General features: G+C 35.6%; 2 protein-coding genes across 2 annotated transcripts in view; both read right to left on the reverse strand.

Moving 5' to 3' along the window:
* LOC144959452 (uncharacterized) overlaps positions 1-13585 on the reverse strand; it is a gene marked incomplete in the record, with an annotated part of 28174 nt that extends 14589 nt beyond the window's left edge. The window contains 5 exon segments of the mRNA XM_078892046.1: positions 50-283; positions 3599-3892; positions 8336-8419; positions 10710-10886; positions 13177-13585. Coding sequence (XP_078748172.1) covers positions 50-283; positions 3599-3689 — 325 coding nt within the window.
* A 4715-nt stretch (positions 13586-18300) lies between these two features.
* LOC144959454 (uncharacterized) overlaps positions 18301-22024 on the reverse strand; it is a 93554-nt gene continuing 89830 nt past the window's right edge. The window contains exon 19 of the mRNA XM_078892048.1: positions 18301-18534. Within this exon, the coding sequence (XP_078748174.1) occupies positions 18407-18534 (128 nt within the window). The 3' untranslated portion in view covers positions 18301-18406. The remainder of the gene's footprint in view (positions 18535-22024) is intronic.

Genomic DNA, 22024 nt, shown 5'->3' on the forward strand with positions numbered 1-22024 from the left:
GACCTCGGTGCTCACTGTGGGAGGTCAGGAGTCTATTGGTTTAACTCACCTCCTGGAGATCTCGTGTAGTTTAATCGAGCAGTCTGCCTGTCCACAGCAATGACAGTTCCCTTTGTCCCGGCTTCCCATCGGGCTCTAGCCCAGTATGTGGGAAATCCTGGATACGTCAAGTTACATTCACATTGAATGGGGTACTGTGGGCCTCCAACCTCTACCCAGCTATTCTCCAGGGGATTTTTATTCTCAAAGATGGGACAGTTGATGATCTGAGACGTTGGAATTTCTATAGATAAATACAAGATAAATTATATATCATGTCAAATCATATACAAAATCATATCAAGTGCTATATCATATTATATTATATCATTGACATCATACCATTAATATATCATTTATATCATGCCATATAACATCACACAATATCTTATTAAACCATTAATATCATATTGCATCATATTATATCATAAATTACATTATAACATCACATATTACATATCATATGATATGGGTGAAAGGCTAGTTGGAGTAAATATTTCAAGTGCCTTTGAAAAAATCAAAGAAAGTAAATACTTTAAAACAAAAAAAAAAAAAGAATGAATGAATATGGCTACGCTTGCCGTGAATATGTGTGTTACTTCGAGTATGTCAGTTTGTTTCCAGTTAGTAATTTGTTTCCATACATCTCTGTCTAGTGCAAGTGATCTTAGTTTTTTAATGACATCATGTGTGTTAAGTTGCTGAGGCAATTCGATTTGACCTTAAGATTCGTGGAAACTGTTGATATTGAGTCTAATTTGCTTTTGTTCTTCTGAAAGCTGTTAGAGGATTGGACATAGGCTCCTTTTGAAATTCGAAAGAATATATCTCAATACTATTTTATGACCAGAGTGGCGAGTAGATAATTCATTGCATTTACACCTTGAGGTCCCAAGTTCAAGCCTTATTATCTGCATCTCTTTTTTGTTTTTTATTGGATTGGACATGATGCCTATCTAGCCTCTTTTACTGACGCTTGTGTCATCGTGGTCTTTTTACCACTCATACCATCCATGTAATAAATACCCAATTAGCACGAATGAAAGGGTCTTTCAGTTTGAATTATATTTTGGCAAGCATTGGAAAAAAAATAAAGTTAAAAACATGACATCCAAGAGATGCAAGTTTTGATTTTTTTTAAAACAACGATTTTTGAGTAACAATTTTATGTTCTAAAAACTACAACGCACAATACAATATTCTTCTCATAGTTGCGACGATCTTGCGTTGATTATAATAGAACTCGATACCACCGAGAGTGTCTGGTTATATTGTGATGAGGCAACTGGGCTAGTTAGCGGCTGTACACAAATGCAGCAACGAATCCACGTCTTGATAATCATAACATAGTGAGTGGAATCCAGAATGACGGAAGCCATTCAAGCCAAGGGTTGGGATCGGCATTGAGTCATATATCTGGACGGGTCGTTTCAGGTACCCGCGTAGGGCTCGAAATCCGGGATGGTCTAGTGACGGCCAACGGGAATTATACCTTTGACCAATGATATGCCTTAAGCATAAAATCAAGTATTCTCATTCCAAGATAAAGACAAAAAGCATTTTGGAAAACAGATATAGGGGAATAGAAGAAACAGGAAGTGTCTTCCTGCCCACAATGAACCCAAACCAGCAGGACAAAGATAGAAAGCATTTAGAAATATATATAAAGGGGGATAGAAGACACAGTTAGAGCCTCCCTGCCCACTATGGGAGTCAACAACCCCGCCAAGAAAGACTAGAAATCCTTTAAGGTCAGGCATTCACACAATTCCGATATTTTGGCTCCAATTTCATAACTTCTTGAGAATCTCTAAGTCTTGAAAACCTTTTCCAAAATTAAAGTTGATGACAGACTACAAAATTTTAAGGATTTTGAAGTGTCATTGAAATCTCGTCAGGGTAAATTGTCGATTTTTAAGGTTAACTATAAAAACTAAAATGTTTATCTCCAAAGCAATACAATTTTAAAGGTTTCACGTTGGCAGATCTGTTCATTAAAGCAATAAAAGCGCACTGTAATGACGGATGTCATTGCATTGAATTTACGAAATTCATGATTTATCCCACGAGCCATTCAAGGTTGTCTTATATAATACACTTTAAAAAGTAGTAATTCAGAGCCATGAGGCCCATACATTCGGAATTCATCCCGGTTTCTTTCGCCTGATACGGACAAAGCAATTGCTGGCTTACGTTAGTCTAATAATAAAAATAATAATATTGATAATAATAATATTGATAATAATAATAATAATAATAATAATAATAATAATAATAATAATAATAATAATAATACTAATAATAATAATAATAATAATAATAATAATAATAATAATAATAATAAAAAATGTACATTTATATAGTGCTTATGCCGAAGCTTCGAAGTGCTTTACATTGACCATCAGTAAAAAACATTACACACTGCAGTTTCGGACATACGAACAAAAGCTCACACGCATCCAATTAGACACACACACACACACACACACATCCATATACGCACTGTACATAAATATATTACTCACACACACACAAACACACACGGATATATAATATATCACTGCTGGGTGGACAGAGGTTGGGCGGAGGGGGGAGGGGTCAGAAAAATCTAGACTGCACAGGGATCGATCTCGGTTCCTTTGCGTGTGAAGTGAATGCCCTACCAACTGAGCTATCAGGACACCCCCCCCCCACCCCCATATAAATACGTAAAAGAAACATAATATAATAATAACCAATATTTTAATCATTAAGGTGACAAATTTGCGCTTTCGACAGTACGTGATATCAGGGAAGGTATTTTACTTCAGCAAATTCTATTGATACTCATCATTTAATCCGTTATATACCTTGTGGACCATAGGGCTTCAAAAGAACATCTCCACCGTATTCTGTTCTTTGCATTCTTCTTCATCTCTCCCCAGGACATTCCAACCAACTTCACCTCTTCCTCACAAGGAAACACCATGTTTCACTATATTTATACCAATAAATATTCTTCCCCCGCTAAATTTAGCAAATGGACAAGGGGCATGAGTATGCTCTCATAATCTACCAGTTATTTTGTTTTTAAAAAGTTTTACAGCGCTTGCAACACATATATCAACGCCAGCAAAAAAGACGAAAATTGGATAGCAAAAACATTCTCATCCAATTAAAAAGTAAGGGAATTGTTTAGATAGGGATCAAATGTAAATTTCAAGAGCACACTATCAGTGTACTTAGTTTGAGATCACCTAAAAATCTCACGCAGACACCAGCACAAGATCCCACTAAGAAGAAAACACTCGAATGTTTACACAACATATACAAAAAATACAAAATTAACTACTACTAGAGAGAAAAAAGTATAAATCTAACTATACATTTGACTGTTTCCCTGTCAGCCAGTGTATCCGGCCAGGACCAGGATAAAATAACCCAATAAATTATATTCCAAGACAAAGTCAAAAAGCATGTTTGACAACAGATACAGGAGAATAAAAGGCAAAGTGAGTGCCTTCCTGCTCACTATGGTAGAGGGACATGATCATGCTTCCTAAATCTACGAGTTAATTACCTTCAATCGTATACATCATGTCAGAACTAACACTCAGAGAGTCATCCCTAGAGTTGTTAGCGATGCATCGAGCTGTAATATTTCCGGACATCGCAGTGATATTGATGCCAAATAAGTACTGGCTGACGTCCGCTTCGCCGGAGACTCCCGTCCTATTGTAAGACTTGCCATCAACCTCCAACGACCCTTTCCAGAGAGGAAAAACTTCAGAGTTGGTCACGTTACATTCAAAGGTGACGAGCTTATCTGTTGTTTCGCTTGATACTACCCCGATTCTCACTTCATCCGGACCATCTGTAGGGATAGGACATAATGATAATAATAGTAATAATAATAATAAAAGTATGAACATAATAATAATAATAATAATAATAAAAAAAAAATAATAATAATAATAATAATAATAATAATAATAAAAATGATGATGATGATGATGGTGATGATGATAATGATAATGATGATAATGATCATTATAATTAATTCAGTGTATTATTCATGGAAATAGAATATTGGTAATACAATTGCAAAGGACAATAACTCAATAATAATAATACACCATAACAATGATGATGATGATGATGATGATGATGATGATGATGATGATGATGATTATGAAATAATAATGATAAAAATAATAATAATAATAATAATAATAATAATAATAATAATAATAATAATAATAATAATAATAATAATAATAATAATAATAATAATAATAATAATAATAATAATAATAATAATAATAATAATAATAGTAATGATAATAATAATAAAATGTCAAAATAAAGATGAAAGGTTTAACAACCGAAACGTACCTATTCAGCAACATATACAGACAATACGATACACACAAACAAATCTTGTCTTGTTGTCGTCTCGGGTTTGCTCCTCTGTAATCTTGAAGAGCAATGTTCTGATTTTCGTGATTATGTGTAACATGGACACAACTTCCTTATATACTGATCACGACCCAACAAATATTGAGAACAACCGTGTTCTCACATTTGTTTTACGTACAGGACTTACCACTATCCTTTTGGGTCTGGATAGGGACTTGGCCGACTCAGTTGTTAACGGTAATAATAATAATAATAATAATAATAATAATAATAATAATAATAATAATAATAATAATAATAATAATAATAATAATAATAATAATAATAATAATAATAATAATAATAATAATAATAATAATAATAATAATAATAATGCTGAAAACTTATATAGCGCTATAACTCCGAGACACCAGACTCTAAGCGCTTCAATTACAAATTACTTTGGCTGAAGAATACTATTCACACACACACAAGCATATACAAACACACACACACACCCACACACACACACACACACACCCACACACACAACAAACAACAGAAACCAGACAGACCTATCTTGTTTCTCACACCATCTACTACAAATCCCTGAGCACGAACAGTCCCTCCTATATTAAAGACCTTCTGAACATATATGTCCCCAATAGAAACTTGAGGTCAAGCAATGACGAATCAATCCTTGTCAAACCTAAGCCATTGCGTAAAATAGGTGAACAGTTTTTTCAATTTTCGGGCCCCCATATTTGGAACTCTCTCCCGTCACACGTGAGATGCTCGGATTCGTTGACAACGTTCAAATCTCGCTTAAAGTTTTATCTTTTTACGTCATAATGTTGCAATATTATTTTCATATTTTGTTGTTGTTAAATTGAATTCGTATCACGTTTCCTTCACACTTGTCTCACTGTAATATGTTTTGTTTTATATCACTGTAAAGCGCTTAGAGCCTGTGACAACGGGGTAAAGCGCTATATAAATGCCATTTATTATTATTATTAATAAAGACAAAACAAATATGTTTTAAACGAAACAGACAAAGATTGTTTTTCACGAATGCTCTGTAGTGAGGCGTTCCAAACAGAGGGTCCGAAATGAGAAAAGGATCTCATTCCAGCATTTTTACGTATTCGAGGGACAACTAGTTTGGTGGAATCACTGGCCGAACGTAAGAAATGCAGAAAGGGGCAGTACCTTCAAGACAACGATACACTAAAACACAAGCTTTGAATTTAATCCTTATCTCAACAGGCAGCCAATGCTGGTCATGAAGCAGAGGTCTGGAAGAATCGCACCTACGCTTCATGAATACTAGCCTGGCATCGCTGTTTTGGACAATCTGAGATTATATTGCGAAACGCCAAACAACAGAGCATTACAATAATCCAATTTCGATAGTATGAGGGACACAACCAGGTGTTTGGTCACATCCTCAGATATGAACCGTCTAAAGAAAGCAATCTTTTTTAGTTGGAAAAAGAGAAATCTAACCAAATTATTAACCTGATGCTCCATCGACAGTCCAGAGTCTAAGAATGTGCCAAGGTTTTTCACGTTGTCAACAATTTGAATGGAGGCATCCCCCAGCTTCAAATCTGTTTCACTTTTCAACTTCCTGTTCCCAACATACAGCACCTCTGTCTTATCGTCATTCAGTTTCAGTCTGTTCTCATTCATCCATTTCTTAACACTTTGGATACAATTCTTACTATCGGCTGATACTTCTTGTAAATTTCTCGTATTGGAAACGCAGTACAATTGTGTATCATCAGCGTATTGGTGGTAAGACAGACCGAAACTTCTAATGATTTTAGACAGAGGTCCAACAAAAAGAACGGGTCAAAGCACTGAAAGTACTGAACTCTGGGGAACCCGACAATCAAGAATGATTTCCTCTGATCTATATTCATCCACCGTAATAATCTGTTTACGATTAAACAAATATAACCTAAACCAATCAAGCGCTGCACGTTTGAAGAGAAGATTGTGATCAATAGTATCAAAAGCAGACGATTGGTCAAGCAAATTCAGCAAAGAACATGAACCATTGTCTACAACAAAAAGGAGATCATAAACAACCCTAACAAGTGCGGTTTCCGTCGAATGATGTTGCCTATAAGCCGACTGAAATTTTTCTTCAAGACAATTATTTTAAAGATTGTTTCAAAACAAGCTTTATGAGATTTTAGAGAGAAAAGGAAGATTAGAGACAGGGCGATAGTTTTTTTATGTTCTCTTTATCTAATCAGGTTTTTTCAAAAGGGGTTTGACATGAGCAACTTTGTAAATGTCTGGTACAACACCTGACTGCAACGAATTAATAACAATACATGGTGTTAAAATTACATCAATGCACTTTTTTAGAATGGCAGTATTTACGTGAAGGATTGCAAGTGACGTTTTGTGGCCTGCCATGGGTTTATATAACCATGGTGAGTAGTATCCATATGACGACTGAGAGGCGTTGTCATCACAAGATAGCATAGCAACTGGTTTGAAAAATAACAACTCATGGTCCCCTAAAGCTAATTTACCATTGAGACTTAAGCTCGTTCTACAGTAACGTGACAAACACCTTGAAAGAATCCATAGATTTTGGATTCTTTGTTTCAAATTTCAAATTGTTACATTTCTGGACAATACGAATACGAACAGTTTTGTCTTATGTTTGTTTTGCATCTAGAGACAAAAATCTTAAACTTGTCCCTTCTATTAAAAGTAATATTAGAATATGAAACAAAATCAGAAAAGTCTATCCTATCCAGACCATGTACCAATCTATAAACCTGAATTAAATCCCCACGAATTCTTCTATATTTCAAACTTGGTAAGTTAAGAAATTCTAACCTTTCCTTATAAGATAAATACTGTATTGCATAAAGCTTTTTGGTAGCTCTCCTGTGTACACTTTCAATACTAATAGATTGTCTTTTATATACTGGACTCCTGATGCAATTTCCGTATTATAGAATTGGTCGAACGAGCGATTTATACAAATAAAAAAAAAATGTGGTTTCATCAAGACTTAGAATGATGGGAATAATATACAGAACCTTTATGTTTGTACGGCTTACACAATTATCAATATGTACATCAAAATTCAAACGAAAATCAAAAGTAATTCCCACATCCTTTTCATAAGGCACAACGGAAAGTAGATTTGAGATAGAAGTATCGGTAAAATAATTATGACATGGATTACTTTTCGTACTTTACATTTCGAAACATTAAAATCCAAATGCCATGTTGTAGACCATTTGAAAGTGAAAATATATCACTTTGTAGAATGTTATGATGTTCAGTTGTACTATAGATCTTCGTCTGCAAAAAGACTGATCTGACTACAATGATGTCCATGGTCGACTGTCAATTCTGTTTTTAGGCCAATGAAAGTGTCAACTTACAGATTTGTTTAGCAACAGGACACTTTTGCCTCTGTCATTCGTAACAGACGTAATTTCTTTCCGATTCGAATATCTCTCAATCTAAAATACACATCATCCCACTCCTCTCTTTGGAAAACTCTATCATTTCTTAGTAAATACGTTTACTCTGACCCTTAAAGTAATATTTTAGATATTTTGTAACCAAATGGTATGGTATTAGTACTTCTATTCGCCATAATTTGGATCTTTCTCCTTCTGCTTCAATACAATTTGACCCAAAACTAAAAATGTTGGATTTATATTCATGCGCACCAAAAGATTATTTTTAATTACCTTTTACTGTGTTTTACACCTAATTTCACACCAAAAAAAATGTGCGGAAATATTCTGCATTCGTTGAATAAAATTTATATTCAACGCTTTCAAGGCAATATTCAATTATTTGATTTTTACTAAGAAATGATAGGGTTTTCCAATGGGAAGGCTGGAATAATACACATAGCTGTAGTACTCACAGGAAAATTTTACTTTGTACTCCAGTTTTACAGAAACGCCAAAAGAAGAATTTGCTTGGCAATAGAACGTGTTGTTGTCATGTGCTGGGGAAGAAAAAATTAGGAGCGAACTAAAATTAGAATACCATGAATATATTTAGATTTAAAACAAAAAAGAATTATAACCAACATACACATATTTGCAGGTCTTATAATCGGAATCAATTACGGGCCTTTTAAAAAGATTGTTATGGAAAATAATTTGAGTCAATTAAGCTCATAAGACTTTGGATTATCAGACCTGCAAATAAGCACATATTGGGGCGGCTATGTGGTCTTGTAGTATAACACTCGCTTTTGGACTGGAAGGTCCTGGGTTCGACCCTTGCTCGGCGCATTGTTGAGTCTTTGGAAGAGACTCTTTACTCACATTCTTTCACTGTACTCATGTGTAAAATGTGTACTGGAAGTTAGTACCGTTGTCTTGTCCCAAAAAATTGCAATATTGCCTAACAGGTGTTATGTCACGGCCTACATGTTATGTGTTGCTGTTTGCCAGGGACCCCCCGTATAACGCTTTGAGTACGTTTACTGGATATTTCCCTAAACAATAGCTCAGATTTATTTTTGTTTTTAAAAATGTTTATTATTTTTGAATCACCATATCGTGCGGTTTTATGCCTTTTTCGTTAACTTTTTCGAATTTATATTTCGCCTAATGGTTTACTGCCGTGTGTCTATAGTTAACGGATTTGATGTATTAACGTACTTACTATTCTTTATTGGCTGAAAAAGACTTTTGGGCAAGAAACAATACTCTTCAACAGTCGTAACGTCACTTCCTTCCGAATGACGCATGGTAACTTAGTAACACTGGCTCTAAACTATAGGAAAATGGCGGACGCCCGTATGAAATATTTCTCTGGCGAGCATAAAAGGTATCCAGAGGAAAAAAAACCACATACATTTGATCATGTTTTGACTTTTACACATTCTGATCACAAGGCATATGAAAAGTTCTAGTCAGCGTGAAAAATAAAAAGTAATGATTTTCTTTGTTTAGAACGAAGATGGCCGCCATTACCGGGCGCGTGATATCAAACTATTGAATCATATTGGTGATCGGTATTTTGTTCCTTTATTATTTTTATACGTTTTTCTGAACCGAGATGCATGGCACTCGTTATGGCAACCCTGAAAAGTGCGGGATAAGTTGAAAGAAGAAGAAGAAGGTTATTCTTATAGGATTTACTGTTGACTTGAAACCGACTGCATTTCCAGTCCTCCATCGGCTGGCTGACATCGCACGTCCCAACATTCGAAGAGTCACTGCTTCCAAATTCCAGAAATATAAAGAGGAAATGGATCCAAGGCAACCCATCTATGACCAAAACCCAACGACAGTCGAGAAAGAGCTTCATGACGGAAGAAAGCATCAACCCTGACCATGCAGCTGTATACAGACTTCCAACATGGAGGCAGTGTGGGACAATCATGCAAATGAAGCTGCTGAAGATCCGGGAGAAGAACTGCCCTACGGGCCTAAAACTTTTCTTCAGCCAATAAAAAACCCCCCCCATTAACAATGTTTAAATGCAGACAATAGACAGTAAATTATAAGTCCTAGATGTACCTTATAACTTTCTGCCGTCCTATATTTAAAGTGATCAATTCACGTTTTTACCCTTTCTTGTAATTTGTTGAAGAAGGGTTTTGATTCCAAAATGTTAGGTGATCGCTATTTTATCCTTCCTTTTTTAAAAGCTATTATATTTATAGTAAACACGTATGTTAATGCATTTTGTGGAGTGATACGTTCCTGTGTTGAATAATAATAATAATAATAATAATAATAATAATAATAATAATAATAATAATAATAATAATAATAATAATAATAATAATAATAATAATAATAATAATAATAATAATATAGCTTTTATATAGAGCAATATCTAGTAAATGTGCTCAAAGCGCTTTACAAGGGGTCCCTAAACAACAGCAACACTTATCATGTAGGACGAGACATTAGGTGATATTACAATTTTTTCCGACAGGGACAACACTGTAAACGGCCAGGTACTCATTTTTCACATGATCATATGAGTACGGCGAGAGAATGTGAGTAAAGAGTCTTTTCTAAGGACTCAACTATGCGCCGAGCGAGGCTCGAACGAACAAACGACCTTCCGATCCGAAAGCGAGTGTCATACCACAAGACCACATAGTCGCACAAATAGAGAAATAGGGAACAGCCTTCGACGAATGATTGGTGATGTCGTCAGAATCCTGTATGGGGTCTGTATGGGAAGGGGAAGGGGGGGGGGGGGAAGAGAGAATCTGTTAGTCTGTTGTAATCAATTTTAGAACATTAATTTTGTGAAGGAATACGTACTCGTGTTGAAAAAGAGAACTGCCTTCGATGAATGGTTAGCAATGACATTCCCATCCTGGTCGTACCATGTTGGTCCAGCCTCCGGGTAGCCTGCCTGAGTCAGTAGGCATGTGCAGGATGCATTCCTTACTCCACTGTTGAGTGCGTCACAGTTTTGGAGTTTCGTTTTGGCAACTCCTGGTGTCAGTGAAGAATATGCAGATTTTAAAACTGTATGAATATGTTTTGGGTGCATAAATAAATGAATGAATAAATGAATGAATATATAAATATGAACAAGAGGAATAATTCGAAATTTTGTTGTCGGGGTAAATCAAACCCTTGAAACCTCGATGATGATGATGATGATGATGATGATGATGATGCTGATGCTGATGATGGTGATGATGATGATGATGATGGTGATGATGATGATGATGATGATGATGATGATGATGTGATGATGATGATGATGATGATGATGATGTGATGGTGAGATGATGATGATGATGATGATGATGATGATGATGATGATGAATGATGGATGGATGATGATGATGATGATGATGATGATGGTGATGATGATGATGGTGATGGTGATGATGGATGATGATGATGATGATGATGATGATGATGATGATGATGATGATGATGATGATGATGATGATGATGATGATGAGATGATGATGATGATGATGATGATGATGATGATGATGATGATGATGATGATGATGATGATGAGTTGGTGATGATGATGATGTGATGTGATGATGAATGATGATGATGATGATGATGATGATGATGAGTGATGATGATGATGATGATGATGATGATGATGATGAGATGAGTGATGTGATGTGATGATGATGATGATGATGGTGATGATGATGATGGTGAATGGTGTGATGATGATGATGATGATGATGATGATGATGATGATGATGATGTGATGAGGATGATGATGATGATGATGGTGATGATGATGATGATGATGATGATGATGATGATCGATGATGATGATGGTGATGATGATGATAGTGATGATGATGATGGTGCTAATGATGATGATGATGATGGTGATGATGATGATGGTGCTAATGATGATGATGATGATGATGATGATGATGATGATGATGATGTGATGATGATGATGATGATGATGATGATGATGGTGATGATGATGATGGTGAGGTGATTGATGATGATGATGATGATGATGTATGGATGATGATGATGATGATTGATGATGATGATGATGATGATGATGATGATGAGATGATGGTGATGATGATGATGGTGATGATGATATGATGAGATGATGATGATGATGATGTGTGATGGTGAGATGATGATGATGATGATGATGATGTGATGATGATGATGATGATGATGATGATGATGATGATGATGATGATGATGATATGATGATGATGATGATGATGATGATGATGATGATGATGATGATGAATGATGATGATGGATGATGATGATGATGATGATGATGATGATGATGAGATGATGATGATGATGATGATGATGATGATGATGATGATGATGATGATGATGATGATGATGATGATGATGATGATGATGATGATGATGATGATGATGAGATGATGATGATGATGATGATGATGATGATGATGATGAGATGATGATGATGATGATGATGATGATGATGAGATGATGATGATGATGATGATGATGGGATGATGATGATGTGCTATGATGATGATGATGATGAATGATGGATGATATGATGATGATGTGATGATGATGATGATGATGATGATGATGATGATGATGATGATATGATGATGATGATGATGATGATGATGATGATGATTGATGATGATGATGATGATGATGAATGATGATGATGATGAATGATGATGATGGATGGTGATGATGATGATGATGATGATGATGAATGATGATGATGATGATGATGATGATGATGATGATGATGATGATGATGATGATGATGATGATGATGATGATGATGATGATGATGATGATGATGATGATGATGATGGTGCTAATGATTATGATGATGATGGTGATGATGATGATGATGATGATGATGATGATGATGATGATGATGATGATGATGATGATGATGATGATGATGATGATGATGATGTATGATGATGATGATGATGATAGATGATGATGATGATGATGATGATGATGATGATGAATGATGATGATTGATGATGATGATGTGATGGTGATGATGATGATGGTGCTAATGATGATGATGATGATGATGATGATGATGATGATGATGATGATGATGATGATGATGATGATGATGATGATGATGATGATGGTGCTGGTGATGATGATAATGGTGCTGCTGTTGCTGCTGCTGCTGCTGATGATGATGATGATGATGATGATGATGATGATGATGATGATGATGATGATGATGACGATGATAATTTGAAACGTAAAAACTCCTGATTATCATCAAAAGACAACTCACGTAACAGATAAAAATCCAAATTATCTGAATTTTTCTTTATAGACAAAACCTGTTCGTTTTTTCCTTCACAACGAACTGTGGCCTTCCCCGCTTTCCCGGACGCACTGTACACGAAAATATATACAGCAAAATTGCCTATTGTTGTAGTATTTATAAGGGCAACATGAGCGTTGTTTGGGTCGACAGCTTTGAGAGTGACCGTTTCTCCAGGAAAACGTTTTGTTGTGTCAAAACTACACGTAATCACGACGTTTTCATCAGCGAATGTTTTGTTGTCCGGTGTCAGTTTCTCGACATTCACTTCCTGGGGTCCGACTGTAAGAATAATAAGATGTGAATGAGATATAATAATATTGATAATGACGATGATGATGATGATGATGATGATGATGATGATGATGATGATGATGATGATGATGATGATGATGATGATGATGATGATAGTAGTAGTAATAATAATCGGAATAATAATAATAATAATAATAATAATAATAATAATAATAATAATAATAATAATAATAATAATAATAATAATAATAATAATAATAATAATAATAATAATAATAATAATAATAATAATAATAATTAATGATAATAATAATAATAATAATAATAATAATAATAATAATAATAATAATAATAATAATAATAATAATAATAATAATAATAATAATAATAATAATAATAATAATAATAATAATAATAATAATAATAATAAATAATAATAATAATAATAATAATAATAATAATATATATTATTATTATTATTATTATATTATTATTATTATTATTATTATTATTATTATTATTATTATTATTATTATTATTATTGTTATATTATTATTATTATTAATACTATTATTATAACAATCATAATGATAATTATAATATAATAATAATAATAATAATAATAATAATAATAATAATAATAATAATAATAATAATAATAATAATAATAATAATAATAATAATAATAATAATAATAATAATAATAATAATAATAATAATAATAATAATAATAATAATAATATAATAATAATAATAATAATAATAATAATAAAAAAGAAGAAGAAGAAGAAGAAGAAGAAAGAAGAAGAAGAAGAAGAAGAAGAAGAAGAAGAAGAAGAAGAAGAAGAAGAAGAAGAAGAAGAAGAAGAAGAAGAAGAAGAAGAAGAGAAGAAGAAGAAGAAGAAGAAGAAGAAGAAGAAAGAAGAAAGAAGAAGAAGAAGAAGAAGAAGAAGAAGAAGAAGAAGAAGAAGAAGAAGAAGAAGAAGAAGAAGAAGAAGAAGAAGAAGAAGAAGAAGAAGAAGAAGAAGAAGAAGAAGAAGAAGAAGAAGAAGAAGAAGAAGAAGATATTCTTATATCTATTTGAATGTCAAATAACCCATATTCCTACGGGCTCATTGTTGTAAAGGAAATACTCTCGGAGCAGCGCAATAAATAATTGTCCATAACAACAATTCTAAATCCAGCTATAACCAATATATCATACCTCTTTTTCTTTTTTGATGTGTTACGTGTTGATAAATTTCAGGATGACTGTTTATGACCTATCACCTCAAAAGGATATTTTGAATGCTGGGATGCTGTGTAACCTATAAAGTGATCTTGCAATTGAAAATAAAACCCGTAGGAAAAACTAGTTTAATTTTGGAGGTATTATTAGGTTTACTTATTTACTGTCTACTCTTCCTTCGGAGAACAATTTGTCAGTGTTATTTTCTTTACTTACTGCCAGTTATTCCCCGGGAGGATTATTTTTGTAGGTATTATTAGCATTATTTACTAACTGCCCCATATTTCTCGGGAGGATTGATATTTGTGGGTTTTATTTCTTTTACTAGCTTACTGTCCATTATTCTTCAGGTAGATTTACATTGTAGGTATATTAACTTTGTTACTTACTGCCTCTTACTAGTATTCCTAAGGAAGATTAATTTGTAAATATTTTAAACCTTACTTACTATCCATTATGCCTCAGGAGGATTGGTATTGTAATTTTTTTATAAACTTTGTTTACTTACTGTTCATTATTCATCACGAAGATTGATATTTTAAGTTTTTCTAAACTCTGCTTACTTACTGCCCATTATGCCAAAGGAGGATTAGATTGAAGGTTTTATTAACTTTACGTACATAAGCTACCCATTATGCCTCAGAGGAATCATGAACATCAAAGAAACAATCTTTAGCTTGTATAGTACAATATCCATTAAACGTTCTCAAAGCGCTTTACAAGGAGTCCCATAGCCAACAGCAACACTTAACATGTAGAATGAGACATGATGTCTGTTAGGCGATATTACACTTTTTTCCGACAGAGTTAAAGTTGTTAACGGCAAAGTACTCATTTACACCAGATTATTGTGAGAGAATGTGAGTAAAAAGCCTTTTACAAGGATTCAACTATGCGCCTCTATGAGCGGGACTCGAACCCAGCACCTTCCTATTAGAAGGCGAGTGTGATACCTCAAAACCATACAGCCACAAAGAGCCTATTTTATATGACGGGATACGCTGTGCTTAACAAATGTACATTATGATTATTTATTGGCCAAATAGAGAAAAAATTGAAAGACTGCTAGATCAATGAGGAATAGAAGACCTGAGGGAGATCATTATGAGAAGAAGGTGGAGATGGTTTCGACATGTTCAAAGAAAAGAGGAGGGAAACATTTGCAAAACTGCCCTACACTGGGCATCAAAAGTAAAGAGGAGATGAGGAAGGAAACGTGGAGAAGAATAGTAGAGGGAGAGATGTCAGAATGTTTCTTGGTCTTTTTAAGGGTTCTTACAGCGTTTGGGACATATTTAGATTATTTCTGCGCTAGTAAAAAGGAAGGGAATGGTCAAATATTCTAGCTTAACAATTGAGAGCGCACAAGAATGAAATAAGACAAAGGGGAACGGTTTGAATAGGGAACAGGAGTAGATTCTAGGAGTACATTTTCATTGTATTAGTTTGCGATCACCTAAAAGCCTTATCTAGAAAAAAGCATATAACCCCACGAAGAGGATCATACCCAAATGTTTACAAACCAAAACAAAAGCACTGCAACAGAGAGATGATTTACAAGGAAAATAATATCACCTCCTTAAACAAATGCTACCCATTTAACCGTTTCCCCCTCAAACAAGGACTCCAGCAAGGGTCATGACAAAAGCAAGTGATCCGGTTCCATAAAAAAATAAAGCAACTCAGAAAATAAATATAAGGGAATAGAAGACTCAGTAAGTGACATCCTGCCCTCCACAGGAGGGTGGAGAGGGATAAGACTTGTTTTGAAAAAGGAGGAGGGAAACATCAGCAAAACTACATTCACTGGACACCAGAAAGGAAGTGAAGAATAGGAAGGCCCCGCGCAACTTGAAGAGGAACAGTGGAGGAGAGATGGAGCTCCCTGAAGATGATAGCCACAGAGAATGGAAGATGGAGGTCCTTGGTTGCTGCTCTGTTTTATGTAGGAGAAGGAATATAGATTTTCAAGTGATAACAAAACCAAGGAATCACATTTTGTGTAATTTTAACCTTATATTCCGAGATTCGGTTCACAGTTTGTTGAACATTCACTTCACACGCAAGGGACCGAGGTCCGTCCTGGGTGAAATTGATATTTTTTCTACCCCCCCCCCCATCCCCACCCAAAAAGCAGTGATTGGGTAGCTGGCTAAGATAGATATTTTAGAAATTGCTCTACGATATATTATTTTCCTATTCAAAGGGTAAATTTTGCTGCTCGAAGCTCGAAGAAATAAATAATAGTGTGAAATTGAATGTAAGCTTAGATCTGTTTTTGTTTATATTCAATTTCACATTATTATTTATTCAAATGGTAGCAAATAATTGATGATGTCCGTTTCACGAGACACTCGATCACAAATGTTAAGCTTTGTAGTTGTAGTTGTTGTTGGATCGAGACCATTTCAAACTCGTTTGAGCACATTTGATGGACATTATTATAAAGGCTCAAGCTTCGAGGTATGTACAAGTTTCTATGATTGAGGAGAAAATTGTAAAGGGGTTAAAATACGCAGCTTCTGTGGTTTAAAAAAGATAATTACGACCCTCCGCAACGGTATAATTAGATACCGTCAGCAAAGCATTCCGTGAAGGAATAAAGGTAACCCATCAAACAGGATGATGTCAACAGGAATCACTCAAGCTGTCCAAAGTGAGAAGATGGGGGTAATAATGTTGTAAAAAGAAAAATAATACGAATAAAAAAAACCCCGAATGGGCCTGAAATGGGGCTCAAACCCAAAACCTTCCGAGTCAAGGTGCAATGCCTGAACCACTAGGCCATTTATTTTATGTTTTAACTTCATGTAATTTTAGTAATGAGCAATTGTCTCTAAACGATATTGTATCAGGGAAGACTCGAGTCCCGAAAAGTGAGTCGGTTTAGAAAAGAAATAATTGGAGATTGGAACTTCAGATTTTTTTGTAATTTAAGACGGCTTGTATAACAGCTGTCTAAATAAAATCACCAAGGGTGATTTCCATGAACTAGCAACAGCCCCGCCCCCCCCCCCCTCCCTCCTCCTGTTGAGCTCATGCTAACAAAACGCAAGAGACGCCTAAGATATCTTGGGCACATGTTTGCATGGAGACTGATCGTCTAGTGAGGAGTACTCTCATGACCCCCACCAAAGGTGGCTCAGTCTCTCCAGAGGACCCCCTTTTCATGAACGTTGATAACAAACGTTTCTCTGAACTTGAACGCTTGGCCATACGCAAAAGGATCTGGACAAAATGAGTCGAGGGCCTAAACTGCTTATCAAAACAATGGTGTCTGTAGCACCACACCTTGTTGGTGCTCTACTACGACATTAGAATGCAATGTGTGTATGTATGTGTGTGTGTGTGCGTATGTGTGTACGTGTGTGCGTGTGTGTTTATGTGTGTAGGTATAGTGTCAGGAATACTAAATCAATTAAAATACATAAAAATAAAATTCATTTTATTCATCCGATAAGGGACATTTGTCTCCAGGGTCTATTCAAAGAGAGGACTGGATTAATTCAGGCATCAGCCGCAGTGCAGAACCACAAATTGAACTAGGGCGAGGTGACTTGCTCAAGGCCACACAGCGCAGTGGGTATTCCTGTTTATTCTTCACTATAACGAAGAGAAATAAACCCCAAATATCTATATATTAGGCTAAGAATTTAATTTCTTGCATTGCCCAGTTCAACCCGACAACCTCTCTGGATCATGCAATTTATATTCTCAAGAAAATCTCTGTAAAAAGTCGTAAAGAAGAGAATACATACAAGCAAAATTAATGTCGAATTCCGGAGCGTTTGAGGACCTTCCGGCGCTGTTCTTGGCATCACATTTAAACGTCTTCTTTTTTTCTGAAAACAAAAAAAAGACCCCAAAACAATTATATTAGACATGTGTAAATTGATACGATATATACAATATATTTACGACCTTCCACGTGGCATCTTTAGGCGCCTTCGTATGCATTTCACGAAAAGTATAGATAATCCATCAAACAAATGTAAGATGTCAACAGATGTCACGCACGTCGTAACGATGAGATGCCATCACCTAAACTTTCTATGAAGGTATATAGATAATTCATCAACAAACGTATGATGTCAACAGGAATCTTCCATACTTTTACAGTGAGATGCCGTTGCTCGACAATTCAATGAGGGTACATAGATAATCCATCAAGCTCAACATCTGGTTTCAATAATGACCCAGGTTGTCCAAAATGAGCAAATTGGTTGTTAATAGTAGGCATCTTTCTGTCTCAAGAAACGATGGTTTGCGCCCTGTATGACTTTGGACTCATCAGTCATGTTGACAGCGGCAACAAGGGTGACTCAGCAGCCCGATCCTTACATGGCAGTCGCTATTACAGCTGCTGCACACGTAGTTTGAGTGTGTGTTTGGTGTATGGTTCTGCTGCCTCTCTTTCCTCATTGCTTTCCTATCCTCAAACTTATTTTTCCTCCTCTCCTCATCTCTCTTTACCCACTCCCTCACCGCACATCTCCAGCCACTGCGGTCGTCAGCAAGCGATTCGCATATGTTAACGTTGATGTCTGCCAATTTCATGTCTCGTTTGCAGACATCATAGAAACGCAGAGCTGGACGGCAGGTAGGTCGACTTCCAGAAGCTAGTTAACCGTCTTTGGCTACGCGCCCACAGAGTTTGTTGTTTATAATAATAATGTACTTTATTCATCCAAAAGGAAAGTTAGTTGCTTGTTGGTCCACACTCTCTTGCTCAGTTGCGCCACGACAGAGGCAGCTTTGGCGATGCACTTGTCTAATTCTGCATCAAGTGAGAGGTTGCTGGTGATGTTTGTGACCAGATATGTAAATTGATCAGTGACTTGTAGCTCCTCTTTGTCAATGCGAATTGTTGGTGTAGAGAGGACATCATGAAACATGACATTTGTTTTCTTGATGTTGATCGTCAGCCCGAATTCCCTGCATGCGTGGGAACATTCTGTCCATCAGCTGCTGAAGGCCTCCTTCCTCGGTGTGCAAGTATAGAACTGCATCAGCTGCAAATAGCCTTATGAGGACTGTGAGGATCATGGTCTTTGCTCTCATCCATGCAAGATTGCACAGCTTCCCATCAACTGGTGTGTAGGTGGACTCCTTCTGAGGGCTGGTCGAATGCGAACTTCAGCAGTAGTGAGAAAAAATATATCAAACACAGTCGGTGCAAAGACAGTCTTGTTTCACGCCGCTGTGCATGGGGACGGTTCTGAGGTTTTACCGTCGTAACAGATGGTGCCATTCATGTCGTCATGGAAGGAGGAATGATGCTGAACTGCTGTGGAGGACAGCTAATCATCTTTAGCAGCTGGAAAAGGCCATTCCTGCTAACACGGTCAAAAGCCTTTGTCAGGTCAATAAATGCAATGTAGAGGGGCATCTGCTGTTCTCTGAATTTCTCATGGAACTGACGTACTGAGAAAGTCTATGCTTTGAAGCCACACTGCGACTCTGTCTAGATACGTTTGGCGAGCACAACGCGCGCGACGACTTTACCCACAGTGCTCAGTAGAGGTATTCCCCTGTAGTTATTTCAGTCACCCCGCCTCCCTTTTTTGTTGAGAGTGATTTTCTTGGCGTCGCGCATATCCTAAGGTCCCTTGCCTTCTCTCCAGTACAGACCCAAGCGGTTATCTAGTGGTTCCAAGAGGGCTGGCTTTCCACAATTATGATCTCGGGTAGAATGCTGTCTTCACCAGCTGCTCTGCCACAGGCTACAGCATTGATTTGCTTTACTGAGCTCCTCCATAATTGGTTCAGAGTCTAGCTCATCCAGTACAGGCAGTTCTTCAATTGCGTCTAATGCTGCCTTTTTGCGTATAGTTCTAAGTAGTGCTCTACATGTCTTCCCATTTAATGCTCCCCGCCTGAATGACTTCCCTTGTCTTTGATTTAATAGTTTTCTTTGTTCCCTGGTTGATGCCTTCGTAATGCCCCTGATGTTGCATTATAATAATAATAGTAATAATCTTTATTGTCCAAATACAAGGCAATTCATGTGAGGTAAACAATGCTCAGTTTGGTTCATGGTAATTCATGTGAGGTAAACAATGCTCAGTTTGGTTCATGGTATGAACATCAACACATTTACAAATACAGACACAGACATACACAAACATACACGCTACCACATTGTTTATACACATGTATACAGAAGAAATGAGCGTACATACATACATACATCATCATCATCGACATTGTCGCCGTCGTTATCATTATCATCATCATCATCATCATAACTGCCAACTCATCACGCATGCTGATGACACCGCAATACTCGGCCTGCTCAATGATTCCGTTGGTGTGCGATTCAAATCTTAGACTGTTATCTATAGTTACACCAAGATATTTAAACCTTTCCACAATGTCAACCGTCTGATTGTTAATTTTTGTTATTTGACTTGATCTTTATCTTACTTTTCTGTGACTAAACAGTTGTACCTTTGTTTTTTTGTTAAATTGAGCTCTAGACAGTTATCGGCACACCATTTGTTGAATTTACTAACTTGCTCCTTGTTTTTAAATTCGGAAACGGAATCATTGAGCAGGCCGCGTATTGCGGTGTCATCAGCATACTTGATGAGTTGGCAGTTATCAAAGCTAGCCACGCAATCGTTTGTATAGAGGATGTAAAGTAGAGGTGAGGTTACACATCCTTGTTGGCATAATAATAATAATAATAATAATAATAATAATAATAATAATAATAATAATAATAATAATAATAATAATAATAATAATAATAATAATAATAATAATAATAATAATAATAGATCGTTATTGTCCATAAATATGGCAATTTGTCATTTAGTTACACTTGTTATAACGGTAAACGATAACTGTAACATTGAACAGAAATTTCACTCCTACTTATATTCTCTCTCTCTCTCTCCCTCTCTCTCTCTCTCTCTCTCTCTTTCTCTCTCTCTCTCTCTCTCTCTCTTCCTCTCTTTCTTTCACACGTGCGATATACACAACATAAACATATTCATTTCGTTTTCAATTTGTTACGATTGTGGCAATTCGACACCAAAAATTATCATCATTATCAATTGGTCAGTTAATCTTACATTAAATAAATTAATCAGTTAATCAGTCAACGAATCAATCCTTGGTTTTTCTGTACCATATGAAATATTCAAAATTTTTATTGCTGATGGAACGAACGTTGATTTATACTTGTTAGTTCTACATTTAATCTGACAAAACCTTCTCCCAGATGGTAAAAGACTAAATTCCTGGTATATAATATGTTTTTTTTTTATTGTTGGTAATTGATAATGCTTTCCTTTATATTGCTTTTCCATGAATTCTTTCTACTCC

This window comes from Berghia stephanieae, chromosome 14 (assembly GCF_034508935.2).
Source record: "Berghia stephanieae isolate SIO BIC M18660-M18661 chromosome 14, UCSD_Bste_1.3, whole genome shotgun sequence".
Classification (NCBI taxonomy): Eukaryota; Metazoa; Mollusca; class Gastropoda; order Nudibranchia; family Aeolidiidae; genus Berghia; species Berghia stephanieae.